Below are 16,384 nucleotides of genomic sequence, written 5' to 3' on the forward strand. Positions count from 1 at the left end.
AGACTCATCTGTCTTCTCCTTGTGTGCCTTCAGTCAATTAGATGTCAACAGGGTAAGCTCCCTGCTGATTGGGCACATTCAGCCTTCAGCTATGTGTTGGCGTGGATTGGGGATTGCATGGATCGCCACGAACCCAAGGCACAAACAATATTTGATTTATGTTTGAAGTAAATCAGAGAGAAGTGAGTAAAATGTTTTATTTAAAAACTGAAGCAAATTGTGCCCCACAGTTCAGATAGGCTGAGGGGAGAATTCGGAGTCGGGCATCGGGAGCTCCAGTGTGTAGTAGGCCAAGGGGAGGATTCTGAAAAGGGCGACGGGAACTCCGTTGTGCAGTAGGCCGAGGGGAGGGTTCTGAGTTGGACAGTCGGAAGCTTAGGAATGTATGTTGGGTAGGCCGAGGGGAAGGTTTGGGGTTGGGCTGTCGGGAGCTCCAGTGTGCGGTAGGCCAAGGGGAGGCAATGCACAATCACCTTACGGGCAGCACCGGATTTGAACTAGTGTAGCTAACTGCTACACTAACTGTGCCGTCCCTTTCTCTGGAGATTCATATATTTTCCATCCATAACTTTGGGGCAATAAAGTTTTTAAGTTCTTGGAAAAATTCCTTCCGTCTGAGAATGAGCGTAAGGGCCTTATCCTTGTTGTACAGAAAGGCTTTCACACTGGCCACAAAGTGATGTTGCAAGAGAGAGTAAATACAGCTTAAGTTGCATGGAATGCTGAAATATGCTTCTTGGGAATTCCATTAATGGAGAGCACTTACTCACTTGGAACTACCTGCAACTTTTCTAACAGATATGAACTTGTAAGGATGAGAATTATAAAGTTTCTCATAAAATTCAGACAAATGTTAAAGCTCAGAGAACTTTCTTCATTTTGTGCATGATTTAAAACAGAGTACAAGTTTTAAATTTTCATTTTAAACTTTAGATTTAGACATACAGTACAGTAACAGGCCCTTTCAGCCCCTGAGCCCATGCCGTCCAATTGCACCCCACCCCTGTACGTTTTGAAGAGTGGGAGGAAACCAGAGCACCAAAAGGAAACCCACGTAGACATGGAGAGAACGTACAAACCCAGAACGTACAAACTGTAATAGCATTACCTGGTTGTTCACCAAAAGTGGATGACTTTTAAGGAAGAGGACTTCATCATCTGATTAGCCACTTTATAGGTTTACAGCCTCAAAAATTAGTTCAACAATTTCGAGTCACAATTAATTGTCCCTGTTGATTCCATATAAGGTTTGGTTAGGATCATTTACAAATCCTCTCATTACCTTTCCATCAATTAATCAAATATAAGATGATTAGTGAAGTGTTGAAGTAAACATTGTTGATTCTGTTTATTGCTGTCAATTATACCACATTACCATAAATAAATCAGAATCAAAATTTATTGTTATGAACATGGCACAAAAATTGTAGTTTTGTGGCAGCATTACAGGTGCAAATATTGCTCTAAATTACATTTAAAAAATAAATTAATTAATGAAAAATATGAGAAAGTGAGGTAGTGTCTGTGGTCCATTCAGGAATCTGATAGCAGAAGGGAAGAAGCTGTCCTTTTGTTCGTCTTCAGGCTCCTGTACCTCCTTCCTAATGGTATCAGTATGAAGAGGGCATGGCCTGGGTGGTGAAGTTCCTTGAGGATAAAGGCTGCTTTCTTAAGACACCAACTCTTGTAGATGTCCTCAGTGGAGTGAAGACCGATGCCCATGATGGTGCTGGCTGAGTTCACAACTCTAGTTTTTTTCCTGTCCTGTCCGTTGGCACCTCTGTACCAGATAGAGATGCAACCGATGCTCTCCACAGTGCATCTGCAGAGATTTTCAAGAGTATTTGGTGACATACTGAATCTCCTCAAATTCTTCACAAAGTAAAGACACTGGTGATTCTTCACGATTGCATTGACATGGAGGTCCCAGGGCAGATCTTCAGAGATGCTGACACACAGGAATTTGAAATTCTTAACCTTTTCCACTGTTTACCACTTGATGTGGACTGGATTGTGTTCTCCTGATTCCCCCCCCCCCCCCCCCCACAAACTCTGAAGTCCATAGTCATCTCCTTAGTTTTGCTAATGTTGAGTGCAAGATTGTTGTGACATCACTAAACTAACTCATCTACATCCCTCCTGTATTCTTCTTCATTGCCATCTGTGATTCTGCCGATGACCTTGGTGTCATTGGAAATTTGCCCACGGCATTTGAATTGTGCCTAGCTACCTGTGTATGGGCGTAGACCAGTGGGTTAAGCACGCATCCTTCAGGTGTGCCTGTGCTGAGTGTAAGTGAGGAGGAGATGTTGCTTCTGATTTGTACTGACTTATGGTCTTCCCATGAGGAAGTCAAGGATTCAGTTGCCGGGGGGTGGGTTAATGATTGCTTATCATCTTATGAGTGTAAGGAGTTTCACACAGATTATTTCAGGAAGGTGTGTTATCAAGCTGAATCTAGTTTGTACTTTGTACATAAGCACAAAAGAAAGGAAAATAATGGTCATAGATTCATAGCAGAGATGGCACCAACTTTCCTATTATGGTTGGCTATCGGTTAACAGTGGCGTTCAGCAGGGATCAGTGTTTGGGCCAATTCTTTTTACACTGTATGTTACTAATTTGGTTTGTGAAATAAGTGGCTTTGTGCCTAGGTTTTTAGATGATATAGGTCAAGGGGCAGGTATTGAGGAGGAAATGGAGAGGCTGCAGAGAGACAGACAGACGAGGAGAATGGGTAAAGAAGTGACAAATTAAATATATTGTAATGTGTGTATGGTCATACACTTTGGTAGAGGGAATAAAAGTGCAGACTAATATTTAGATGGGGAGAAAATTCAAAATATGGAGGTGCAAAGGGACTTGGGAGTCCCTGTGCAGGATATGCTAAAGGTTAACCTCCAGGTTGAGTCTGTGGTGAAGAAGGCAATTGCAATATTGGCATTGTTTTCTCAAAGAGTATAGTACAAGAGCAGGGGTGTGATGCTGATAAGGCACTTGGAATATGGGGTACAGTTTTGAGCTCCTTTTTCAAGAAAGGATGGAGAGGATTCAGAGAAGATTCGCAAAAATGATTCCTGGAATTAAAGGATTAGCAATATGAGGAACTTTTGACGGCTCTTGGACTTCACCCCTTGTAGCTCGGAAGAAATGAGGAGGACCTCACAGATGCATTTTACATGCTGAAAGGCCTGGACAGTGTAGATGTGGCAAAGTTGTTTCCCTATGGTAGGGGAGTCTAGGACAAGAGGGCACAATTCCAGGATTGAAGGGCACCCATTTAAAACAGAGATGCAGAGGAATTTCTTCATCCAGAGAGTGGTGAACCTTTGGAATTTTCTAACCTGGGCGGCTGTGGAGGCCAAGTCGTTGGGTGTACTTAAGGCAGAGATTGATAGATATTTGAGTAGTCAAGGTATCAAGGGTTATGGGGAGAAGGCAGAGAAGTGGAGCTGAGCAGGAGAATGGGTCAGCTCATGATGAAATGACAGAGAGGACTTGATGGGCTGACTAGCCTACCTTTGCTCCTAATGTACTTTACAAAAATAATATGCGTGTTGAAATCAGAGCCCCAAGGGCACCACACACATTGCAGCTGCTGCAATATTAGGTTCAGTAAAAGATGTGCCTTGAAGCAGTGCCCATTCAATCACAGAGACAAAAGTAGTGTCGGAGGTGTGGAGGGGTGAGAAGAGTGAGGAGTTGATGGTACACTGCTGTGAAACCAAACCCAGCAGTGGTCCAAGTTATGTATATGGAGTTCAGAGGAATATGTCATTTCCTTTTGGCCATTTGTTGCTTGCCTATGTTCAGGACAAGGAAAACTCCAGAGGGTTGTTAACTCAGCCTGTGACATCACGGACACTAGTCTTCAATGAAGACCTTGGAAAAAAAAACTCAATATTGTCTCCTGAAATGGGGGAAGAGGGTCTTATGTGCCTGTGGGTCTTATATGAAGAAAGTCACCACTACTGATAACGCACCCTTAATATACATGACAATACCATTTATAATCAGTGATCCTTGGGATGTAAAAGTTAGCAATGGGTAGAATGAGGATTTTCACTTACCACAATAAGCAGAATGACTGACAAAGTATAATACAACGAATCCCTGAACACAGACCACTGAGTCAGATATACAATCTGAAAAAGACAAAAAGTAAAATTACTTTTGAGAATTTTTCATGCTTTTTATTCCGATGCTGATGCCACACGAGCCTTCCAAGTTTCAGAAAAATGCAGGAAAACGAAGAAAAAAAGTGCCCTATTTCCTGTTTTCATGTTTCTTTTATTTAAAAAAAAAATCAAATGCCATTCTTCAGCCTTGATAGCAGGTATTCAAACTGCTGGAAGGATGCTGCCATAGTCCCTTGTTCAGCATGGACCAGGGGCCAAATGAGCTACTTCCTTAATGTATGATTCCAAGTAAAACACTGCGCTTGACCTTCACTTGCAACAGGATTTTTAGCCTTTGTGTGCAACCTATTTCTTGCTCACAGAGAAAATAAACAGGAGTACATCGCACAGGTTTCAGAAATGAGATGGCAATTAAGAATTTGTACTTCCCCATTTGTATCTTGCACACAGCATCTGGCAACCTCAGGGTTCAATAGTCAATATTATGCAATGACTCTTGGCTTCTTTGATCATTGATCACAGCCTTTCTCATTTCTAAGTTGTAATTATTGGCCTTTCCTGCACCTTGAACTGACCTGGGGTCATGGAAAATCTGTATCTGGCCAAATGATGGCAGAGAGGCTACCTACTAATTCAGAGATTACTGTGTTCCCCTTCTCCATGTGTTTCGCACAAATGTGTTGCAGCTTATCTGCCGATGTACAGGCAGGGAGCGAGTTCTTTGAGCACTTCACTGTGGCCAGCATAGTCGCCACATGCTCGTTAACAGGCCCTTCCAGCCCACAAGCCCTCACTGCCCAAATTCACTCATGTAATGTATCAACCTTCTAACTGTAGTGCTATCAATTAGACAGATTAGAAGTTGAGATTAAGAGGCTTGAATTGCTAAAAACTTACAAGCATATCTTACATGCTGTTGGTCAGATTCCAAGGCAGAACTGAGGGAGGGGATTGGGTAGTACCACCTATATTTGGAATCCTGAAGGGGGAGGAGTTACAGTATGAGGGGTAGGCCAACCAGTAGAATGCATATATTACAGTGTTCCGCCACATACACCCCTTCTTTTGAAAAAGTCCAGTGGGGTGAAGTGACAGAGTCCATTCAGAGTCTATTTACAGATTCAACCTGTCCAGGGGTTTTGCCTGTCGAACTGGTGTTGCTGTAGGCTCCTGGGAAATGCTCTGTGTGACAGGCTGTGATTCAGATGGCTGAACAAAATCAGTTGCGGCTGGATCGGGGTGGGGGGGGGGTGAGGGTGTGGGTTGGGACGATGCAACTGGTGCTGATTGTGGGATCAGATCCTGGGCTGTATCTCTGGTAATGGTGGAGGGGGTGTGTGCTGGTTGATTGACGGTGATCAGTTGAGGGGGCTCCTGCATATGTCAGGTCCCGGACAGAGAGAGTGTCTCTCTGCCCATTGTGGTACTGCACATAGGCATACTGGGGGTCACATGGAGGAGGTGGACCTTTTAGACCGGAGGGGGGGGTTTGCTTTGTGGGTTCTGGTGTGTCTCCAGAGTAGCTCAGGCCCTGGTAGCATTGTTCCTGATGCCAACCTCCTGGGGAAGGAGAATAATCTTTCATGTGGGGTCGCATTTGTTGCTGTACAGAGGAGAAACCTGGTGGCGTGGACCACTTCTGGTAGGACCTCTTGCCACTGAGCGATGAGCAGCCCTGTTGACTTGAGGGTCAGGAGGAGTTACAGTATCAGGGGCTGGCCAACCAGCACAATGCATGTATTACAGGGTTCTACCACCCTAACCCTGTACGTGTTTGGAAAGTGGGAGGAAATACATTGGGCAGCAGGGTTAGCGTAGCAGTTAGCACAACTCTGTCACAGCACCAGTGACTTGGGTTCGAAACTGGTCCAGTCTGTAAGAAGTTTGTATTTCTCACCGTGTCTGCATGGGTTTCCTCTGGACTCTCGGGTTTCCTCCCACCCTTCAAAACAGGGGGTTGAGGTCAATTGGATGTTATTGGACAGCACAGGTTTGTGGGCCGGAAGGGCCAGTTATTGTGATGTACGTCTAAATTAAAAAAAAGAAACCAGAACACTCAGTGAAAACCCACGAGGTGAACATACAAACTCCTTACAGACAGTGCTGAATTCAGTGATGCACTAACTGCTAGACTTATAAACCATGCTTCAATGCACGATTCTCTGTGCACAACATCACACTGCATCTTTCAACTGATCTCAATCCAATTTCACAAATTTTTGTGGGGGGTACAAGTGAGTGATCATGTTTTTTTAATTTTTTTTTAAATTTTCCACACTATGAACCATACTGACCAAAATACACACAAACATTTCCCTCTTGAATATACACAGTCATTTTCTCCCCTTTTCCCCCTCCCTTCCCTCCCTCCTTCACCCCCCCCCCACCCACCCACTCAACGTTCAACCTATATGCTACATTAAACCCATTAAACAATGTCATCACACAATGAAAAAGAAATTTGTGTCTTCTACTTTTACACACTGGGTCAGTTCATTTTGTCTTCTTCTCCTTCTGTCATTTTACCAGGTGGAGGTCCACGGTAGGACTTCTCTGTTGTGTTCCATGTACGGTTCCCAAATTTGTTTGAATACTGTGATGTTATTTCTTAAATTATATGTTATTTTTTCCAGTGGAATACATTTATTCATTTCTATGTACCATTGGTTATCTTCTGATTTCCAGGTGGACATAATACATTTTTTTGCTACAGCTAAGGCTATCATAATAAATCTTTTTTGTGCTCCATCCAAATCGAGTCCAAGTTCTTTACTTCTTATATTACTTAGAAGAAAGATCTCTGGATTTTTTGGTATGTTGCTGTAATGTAAGATTCTAACCGTGTTTTTTACTTTTGCAGCCTTTGCTTCTTCCAGGCTGAGAACCTGCTTGTGTTTTAGAATCAGCAGACATAAGCTAAATTCCACCGAGGGGCCAGAGATGCTGTTATCTGACAAAAGGACATCTGTGTTCCAAGAACATTTAATCTTCCTGCTTGTTTTGGTCACAGACTGTCAGAGGCCTAGCCTTGATGCAAAATAAACCATTGTATTCAAAGTGATAAGCTGAAAATTATGTTATTCGATTGAAGCCTAGCATGCTCGCTTATCTTTCTTGCTGTGCTGGGAATAGGTGCTTGGGTAAGCAGTTTTTGGGTAATATAAGCCATGGTCCTACTGCTGAAGTTTGAGACTCTCCGAGAGGTGGCAACATCTCTCAGCAAGAAGAAGAACTTCTAGAGTTCAACCAACATCCTGGTCGGGGGATGTGGAGAAGCTGCTACTGGCACCCTGACAACCTACTACAAGTGCGCAGTCGTTGCCTCGCTTCGGCAGTTGGGACCAGTCCAAGCGTTGTTAAGGATAGTTGGGGGAAGGGCTTGCATATTGTAGTGTGAAATCAGCTTTTGAATTTGTAATAAACATTTGTATAATCAGAACTGCTCTTGGTGTGTGTGTCTATTTTCTTTTGGTAGCTCAAACACTGTGACCAATCTAAAACGAACAAAGTGAGAGGTACAAGTTTACCCAAGACAATTGGCGCTGCGAGCAGGATTGGTCTCAAGATGTTTCGCCAAAAGAAAGTGGTGAGCCCTGAGCAGTACTTGATTCCGGGATGGACTAACAAAGACGATGGGTTTGGCATGTTGGCCAATACCCTGTCTTTGTTGGGACCACCCATTAGTTGGGATGAGAAGTTAGACCCATCAAGTGCACCTCTGGGAGAGAGGGTTGCCAGTCTCCTTCGAGAAAGTAAATTTCCTGATAAAAAGGGGACGCTGACGGATGGTTTTTGGCTGCTGGCCACAGCCTTACACCACTCCGTTCAGCATGAATCAGAATCAATTCAAAGAGAAGTAGAATCTCAGCGCAAGAGAAACCAATTAGAGGAGGAGCTAGAAGCCCTGCGACAACACTGTTCCATGATGAGTGAGATTGTTTGCACCAGTCCAGACCGAGGCAAAGAATGGGAGGATAAGCATGTCCAAACGATCTGCCGTAATATTAAACTCCAGCAGCAACTCTGTGCAGATAAGGAAAGCCATGGAGTAGAACCCGATCCATATCGTATTCGTGCCATGATAAGGAATGGTGATGATCCCGATGTAATTGATGATTGGGATAGGAATATCTGGAATGACAATGGTAATAATGCAGATACTCCTCAGCATGTGTCTAACATACTACCCTCTCCACCACCTGCTGTTCACACCCGCCCTATAAGGCAGCAGATTTTCCAAACAGTCGGAAGGGGGGATGATGTAAGGGTAGAGAAGGGATAGATACCCCGATCTCCCACGTGGACCCAGGGGAAAATACCCAAACCCCTGCTTATGCTCTATGGCCTACTCCCTCTACGGGATGGCCTCGACCTCCTCCTCCCCTAGACTGGATGGAGGACCCTGTGGGCCAAAGTGGGAACAGGGGTCGGAAACAGTCAATGATCCGTGACTTCTCTGTAAAAGAGCTGGCTGCCATTGGAGATCGATTTAGGCAAAAGGCAGGAGAAACTCTGGCAGCCTGGCTCCTGCGTGTCTGGGAACAAGGAGGGGATAATGTATTTTTAACCCCTGAGAAATTGTTGGGATTAGGAACATTGTCTACTGATATCAGGGTCACTGCTGAGCTGCGGAGTAGAGGGAGAGAGGTGGATTACTTACTTACTACTAGGGGATGCCCTGCTACCATGTTTTTTACTTTTGCATCCTTTGCTTCTGCCAGGCTGAGAACCTGCTTGTGTTTTAGAATCAGCTGACATAAGCTAAATTCCACCGAGGGGCCAGAGATGCTGTTATCTGACAAAAGGACATCTGTGTTCCAAGAATATTTAATCTTCCTGCTTGTTTTGGTCGCAGACTGTCAGAGGCCTAGCCTTGATGCAAACTAAACCATTGTATTCAAAGTGATAAGCTGAAAATTATGTTATTCAATTGAAGCCTAGAATGCTAGCTTGCTCGCTTATCTTTCTTGCTGTGCTGGGAATAGGTGTTTGGGTAAGCAGTTTTTGGGTAATATAAGCCATGGTCCTACTGCTGAAGTTTGAGACTCTCCGAGAGGTGGCAACATCTCTCAGCAAGAAGAAGAACTTCTAGAGTCCAGCCAACGTCCTGGTCAGGGAAGGTGGAAAACCTGCTACCGGCGCCCTGACAACCTACTACAAGTGCGCAGTCGTTGCCTCGCTTCGGCAGTTGGGACCAGTCCAACCGTTGATAAGGATAGTTGGGAAGGGCTTGCATATTGTAGTGTGAAATCGGCTTTTGAATTTGTAATAAACATTTGTATAATCTGAACTTCTCTCAGCGTGTGTGTCTATTTACTTTCGGTAGCTCAAACATTGTGACCAATCTAAAAAGAACAAAGTGAGAGGTATAAGTTTACCCAAGACAGTTGCTTTTTGTGATTTTATTTAATACCTGGTTTAGATCTTCCCAAAACTTTTCCACTTTCTCACATGCCCAAATTGCATGTACTGTTGTTCCCGTTTCCTTCTTACAGCAAAAACATCTATCTGATACTGTTGGGTCCCATTTATTTAACTTTTGGGGCGTGGTGTCTAGCCTGTGTAACCAATTATATTGTATCATGTGTAACCTCGTGTTTATTGTATTTCTCATAGTTCCAGAGCATAGCTTTTCCCATGTTTCATTCTTTATCTTTATATTTAGATCTTGTTCCCATTTTTGTTTGAGTTTACAGCTTGTTTCCTCGTTCTCTTTCTCTTGCAGTTTGATGTACATGTTTGTTATAAATCTTTTAATTATCATTGTGTCTGTAATCACATATTCAAAATTGCTTCCTTCTGGTAACCTCAGCCTGCTTCCCAATTTGTCCTTCAAGTAGGTTTTCAGTTGGTGGTATGCAAACATTGTATCGTGAGTTATACCATATTTATCCTTCATTTGTTCAAAAGATAATAATTTATTTCCCAAAAAACAATTTTCTATTCTTTTGATCCTTTTTCTCTCCCATTCTCTAAAAGAAAGGTTACCTATTGTGAAAGGGATTAGTTGATTTTGCATCTATATTAATTTTGTCATGTTAATACAGTGAATGTTTAACAACGAAAGAAACAACAGCACAAGTAGGCTATTGCCACTTTCCTGTGCAAATCGCTATACTTCTGATTGCCTGATTCATAAATTGTTCAATCTCTACCTTGAATACACACAGAAATCGAGCCTCCACAGCTCCCTTGGGTAGAAAATTCAAGAGTCATTACCCTCTTGACAAAGAAACTCCTTTTCATCTCTGACCTAAATGGCCAACTCATTTTGAGTCTGAAACCCCCTTTCACACTTGCATGTGGTCCCAGGAATTAGTGGCCAATTGGCTGATAAAGGGTCGTGTGAAAGTAAAATCATTTGAACGCTGGCATAAAACGTCATCTCATGCCGGGGATACGCTGCCTCGACCCCTACTGCAAATCCCCGGTATCTGCAGATGCTGGTGTTGCAATCAGCCAAGTGTGAAACTGAGAAATACATTCGGACACTTCCGACTGAAGTTAGAACAGTCCCAGGGATGGCTCCTTGTAAGTGTAAAAGTGTGCAGTATCCCGATTAAGAGTGGCCAAGTGTGAAAAGCAAAAACACCATTCTTAACTGGACACCGAACGATCGATTTACTGGGACGCAAGTGTAACTTGGCTAGAGAAACTTGGTTTGAGGTACCTCATACAAGGGAAACATCAACAGCTGTCAAACGCCACAAGAATTTTACATATTTCAATGATCACCTCTCATTCTTCTAATATGAAGAAGGCAGGCCTAATTTCTCCAGACAAAAAAAACCCTGCTAATCCAGGAAACAAAGTGCTGAACCTTACTGTAATCCTTCTATACCACAAGCATATACCTCCTTAAGTGGAGAGAGTAAATGTGTACACAATGATCCAGGGGTGGTCTCACCTGAGACCCCACATAATTGAAACAGAATTCTACCCTTTGCCTCTCATTCTGCTTCATCTTTCATCAAGGGAGGTCACAGCCAAGATGGCGAAGATGCTGTGCAGGGCCTCTATAACTGAGGAGGCAGTCATATGCGAGCAGGGCACAGCGAACGGGAAGCAGGAGTACTCGTCGATGGCCGTAAGGATGTAGGTGAGATCTACGCTGAGATGCTCAAAGGGGCGGGTGGCTTTGATGACGTGGGCGTTCTCCGGACGGAAGAAGTGGGGTTTGTACTCTGCACACCGGGCAGGCTCGGGTCATGGAGCGAATCTCCTCGACCGTGTAGGGCAGGTTGCGAGCTTTGACAAGGTGTGCGAACCTAGTGACCCCTGGATGACAGAGCTCCTCGTGGAGTCTCTGCAGCCTGTCCAATTGTATGTTTGCGCAAGTCCCCCTGGAGAGCGCATCTAGTGGGTTGTTGAGTTTACCGGGCCAATACAGTATGTCATAATTAAAGATGGAGAGCTCGATTTTCCACCTGGCGATTTTGTCATTCTTGATCTTACCTCGCTGAGTATTGCTAAACATGAAGGAGACCATGCATTGGTCGGTCAACAGCGTAAAGTGCTTGAAATGAAGTAGTGTCTCCAATGACGTACTGCTTTGACTATGGCCTGGGCCTCCTTCTTGACAGAGAAATGTCGGCTCTCAAGAACCTGGAGGGTTCTGAAGAAGGCTACTGGCCGGCTGGCCTGGTTCAAAGTGGCTGCCAGTGCAAAGTCGGACGCATCGCTCTCGACTTGGAACGAAATGGACTTGTCGATGGCGTGCAGTGTTGCAGCAGCAATGTCCGATTTGATGCGGTCAAAGGCCGCTCTGGCTTCAGTTGACAGGGGGAAGGAGGTGGTCTGATGAGTAGCCGTGCCTTGTTGGCATAGCATGGAACCCATTGGGCATAGTAAGAGAAAAAGCCCAGGCAGTGTCTGAGTGCCTTCTGGGTGTGGGAGTGGGGAGGGCAAGTCCATGAGGGGACGCATGTAGTCAGGGTCCGGCATGACCACCCCGTTCTCCACCACACAACCTAGAATTGGGAGCCGAGTGGTCCGGAAGACACACTTGTCGAAATTGTAGGTCAAGTTTGCAGTCTGAAAACATTTCTCAAGGTTGGCATCATGATCCTCCGTGTCATGGCCACAGATGGTGACATTGTCCAGATACAGGAAAGTAGCAGTCAGCCCATTCTGGTCCACCATCTGGAAGACCGCGACGCCATTTGTGACATCAATGGGTACCCTGAGGAATTGATACAGCCACCCATTCGCTTCGAAGGCCGTGAAAGGTCGGTCTTCTCAGCAGATCGGGAGCTGATGATAGGCCGAACGTAAGTCAATGGTGGAAAATACATGGTATTGGGCGATCTAATTCACCACATCCGTGATCCGTGGAAGGAGGTACGCATCCAGAAGCGTGAAGCAGTTGATTTCTGGCTGTAGTCAACCACCATCTGCGGTTTCTCCCCATTTTTAACAACCACCATCTGGGCCCTCCATGGACTCGAGCTAGGTTCGATAATGCCCTCGTCCAGCAGTCTGCGCACCTCGATTGTGATGAATTTCCTGTGTTCATAACTATATTGCCGACTTTTGGTGGCCACAGGCTTCCAGCCAGGAGTAAGGTTTGCGAAAAGTGCTGGCGGAGCAACTCGGAGGGTGGAGAGACTACAGGTGAGGCCCCGGGGTATGGGGGTGGGTGGCTCGGGCAGCCGCTGGCAGGAGGCTTCCGGGGTTGAGTGGTTACAGACAGAGAGTGGAGCGTGAGGCCCCCCAAAGTGCAGGGAAACGGTTTGAAACTGGCACTGAAAATCCAGTCCCAGCAGTGCAGTGGCACACAATTGTGGAAGGACTAATAGTTTGAAGTCTGTGAACGTGATGCTCTGGACTTTCAGGGTCGCCACGCAATACCACTTTACCCAGTTGAGTGCGATCTGGTCACCAATGAAATTCTCTGTGTAGTGGGGAGAATAGCCAGTCTGCAACGGTGGGCCATGTCTGGGCGGATAAAACTGTCAGTTGACCCCGAGTCAAATAAGCATTTGGTATAGTGTCCATGCACTTTAATCAGTTCCATAGCTTTTGTGAAGGGTTGAGGGAAGTCCTGGTCGAGGGTTATTGATGCAGAGACTTGTAATGAGGACAGTGGAGTCCTGCGTGATGACGACACGCAAACAGTTGGGCCTGAAGAGACAGCGTAGAGGAGTTGGTGTTGCTGCCTGCAGCCTGGTGGGGGTGTTGGCCAGCCAACGGTAAGTGTTGGGGGGGTCGCTGCTTGCTGTCAGCGGTGGGGCGATCAGTCAGGCGGTCGGCAGTGTCGGTGGGTCCCTGGTCGGCAGCGTCAGTTGCAGATGCGGGTACCTGGTCAGCTGCCTCGGTGGTGGTGGCTCCCCAGTTGATAGCGGTGGCGGGTCCCTGGTCGGCGGCGGTGGCGGGTCCCTGGTCAGCAGTGGCAGCGGCCGTTGAAGTCGGGGCTGGGGCCTGGTCGGACATTGCTTCGTGAGGTAGGGTGAACGTCATTGCGGCAAGGGTGGGTTGTACCTTCTGTACTCGGTGTCTGCCCCGTGACATCAGGCGCTGCCACGCGGTGGAGTTCTCGTTCTCATTGGACGAGAGCTCTGAGGAAGAAGTGTTTGAAATGGACAGTGGTGATTGGGCTTCACTCGAGACACTGTGTTTGACGGCGGACATTTTGGACCGACAGACTACAGCAAAGTGGCCGTTTTTAAGGCACTTCTGGCACCTGGCTTTTCTTGCCGGGCACTGGGTCCTGCTGTGCTTGTTCCTCCCACAGAAATAACTCTTTGGGGTTGCATTGGGCAGTGTAGCAGCAGTGGCAGGGTAGAGGGAGGGCATCCTACTCACATCAGAGTGTGGGGTCCAGCCCTGAGACTACATGTCCATACTTAAGACCGTAGCCTCCATCATCTCTGTGATCTGGATCACGTCCTCTAGGTTTTCTCCCCCGCGCTGCCTCACCTCATTCGATCGAACCCCAGCCACATAGGCAGTCCGAATGAGATCGTCTGTGGTCTCCGCAGCAGTTCTGTCTGTGCAGGCACAGTCCCTGCCCATTGCCCTTAGTGCCTGAATATAAGCTCTATAGGAAGGACTCACCAAGATGTTGCCTCCTTGTAGCAAGTTTGTACCGAGCATAGATCCTGTTCACCGGTCGCTCGTAGAACCCTGCGGCGTAAGTGGTCGCGTCCTGGACATTCTGGTAGACTCTCGGAGACACCATAGTCATCAATATTAGTAGTCGATGGTTGTCCTCTATCAAGGCAGGGTCATAGAGCTGTTTCGAAGCATCTCACCCAGTGCTTAAAGTCATTCGAGGCTGTAGCTGACTGTGGGTCGATGTCAAGGCATTTCAGCCGTAGCATACGCTCCATCCCTTCAAAACTTTTTAGTTCATAAAATTGTGGAGCATGTCGAAAGAACCAAATACTTGCATTTAAGGCTTTTATTAACTAACAGACTGGAGCATATCACAAGTAGGTCGACCAGTCCAGAAGGACCTGGTCTGACTAGGAGCAATCCTTTAAGACCTCCCAGTAGGTGTGGCTACACTCTCAGCCAATCACAGTTATCCTACACTACTATCTGTACATATACACATTGTTGATAGAATCTGTACTATCACATGGAGCACTTAGTAATCTCAATATTTTAATGATCTGTTTAGTGATTGCTATTTACTGCAAATTCTATGTGATCTTCCCATTATTTATTGCTGAAAGAAATACTATAATTTCAAAATTATCTGGCTAGTTAATAGAATTCCTGGTGGCAATTGAGAATATTTCCAGGATTTTGTGGAAGCACTCTTGAGGAAAGTTACTAAAAAGCACTTATCCTTTTCTCTCTGGTTTTTAAAGACACATAAAACAAATCAGACTATGATCTTATTTCTGGAATGAAAATGGTGTTTGAAACTCTGTTTTGTAATGTTATCATTACAGGTCAACATTCTTTTCAAGGGAATGTCAATTACTTGCTGTTTTAAGAATTTTTAAAATACTGTTAATTGTTTTTTGTTCATTTCTGTATATTCTTACTTTCCATTAAAATTAATTTATACAAGTTTTGCTTAAGTATATGAAAAAGATTAGAACAAAAAAAGGTGAATCAGCATTTAAATCTCTTCCTTCAAATACCATGTGATGTATTTTGACTAGGCATTTGACATTAAAGAAACATGGCACGGTTGGTAGCATTCTTCTTTTGGCTGTGGACTCCAGTCCCTCTTCAGAGGCCTAAGCCTGTGTTCTTTGTTATGTTCAGCTTGCCTTACAAGGAGTAAATCAATCAATGTTGTGTTTTTGTTTCTTCAGACTGAATGACATTAAAAACCAGTTTGATGAATACTGTGTGTCTTGTGGTTTGCACGTTTTATACAAAGGACAAATGTACGGACAAATGATCAGAGCAAGATCCTACAATCCACAAATGATGAATGGAAAAAAGATGCAAAGGGGCGGCACAGTTGGCCCCAGCGATCGGGACTGGGGTTCGGATCCCACACTGTAAGGAGTTTTTACGTTCCCCCCGTGTTTGCATGGGTTTTTCCCAGGGGCCCCAGTTTCCTCCCACCATTCAAAATGTACCGGGAAGTGCAGGTAAATTGGGTGTAAACTGAGCAGCATGGGCCCATGAGCTGGAATGGCCTGTACCCTGCTGTATGTTTAAATTAAAAAAAAAATGCTGTTACAGACAGAGTTTGTTTTCAAATAAGGCAAATTGCATAAACCTACAATCTTAAAAATAATGCAAAATTAGAAAAAGGAAATATTTACTTAGAATTTTAACTTCATTTTCTCAAATGAGGAATTCTCCATCATCTAATATTGATAAGCATTATCCGTCTCATTTTTAACATGAAATAACTTGTATGTAAAAATCACAAGATTCTGAACCACACAATAGTCATGAAAGCTATCAGTCTTCATTGTTACATATGAACATTTTGGGTGGCAGACTTGCACTAGACAATGTTTTTGGTTGGAGGATTTAACAGTACCTTCCTTTATTGCTGCTCTCTCACCATTATTGAAGGGCAAAGAAAAATGTTACTTGTTTCCTGAGGTTTTTCAACTATTCTATGTTAAAAAAAAACCCCAAAAGTAAAGTGCAGAACACAAACAAAAGTGGAAGGAAACCTAGCCGGCATCAACTTGAAAGCCAACTCATTCGGGCTTATAACATTTTTAGTTAGGTAATTTTCCCGATGTGAGAATGTCTCTCTGCTGCAAACACAAACGAGATAATACACCTCATGGGTCAGACCCCTAAACCAGCATTATTTT

The 16,384-nt window shown here is 44.7% G+C and overlaps 1 protein-coding gene across 1 annotated transcript in view; it reads right to left on the reverse strand.

Moving 5' to 3' along the window:
* Positions 1-16,384, reverse strand: part of LOC138752856 (sodium/potassium/calcium exchanger 4-like) — a 256,215-nt gene that overhangs the window by 67,613 nt on the left and 172,218 nt on the right. Inside the window, exon 8 of the mRNA XM_069915476.1 lies at positions 4,071-4,145. Within this exon, the coding sequence (XP_069771577.1) occupies positions 4,071-4,145 (75 nt within the window). The remainder of the gene's footprint in view (positions 1-4,070; positions 4,146-16,384) is intronic.

This window comes from Narcine bancroftii, chromosome 2, assembly GCF_036971445.1.
Source record: "Narcine bancroftii isolate sNarBan1 chromosome 2, sNarBan1.hap1, whole genome shotgun sequence".
Lineage (NCBI taxonomy): Eukaryota > Metazoa > Chordata > Chondrichthyes > Torpediniformes > Narcinidae > Narcine > Narcine bancroftii.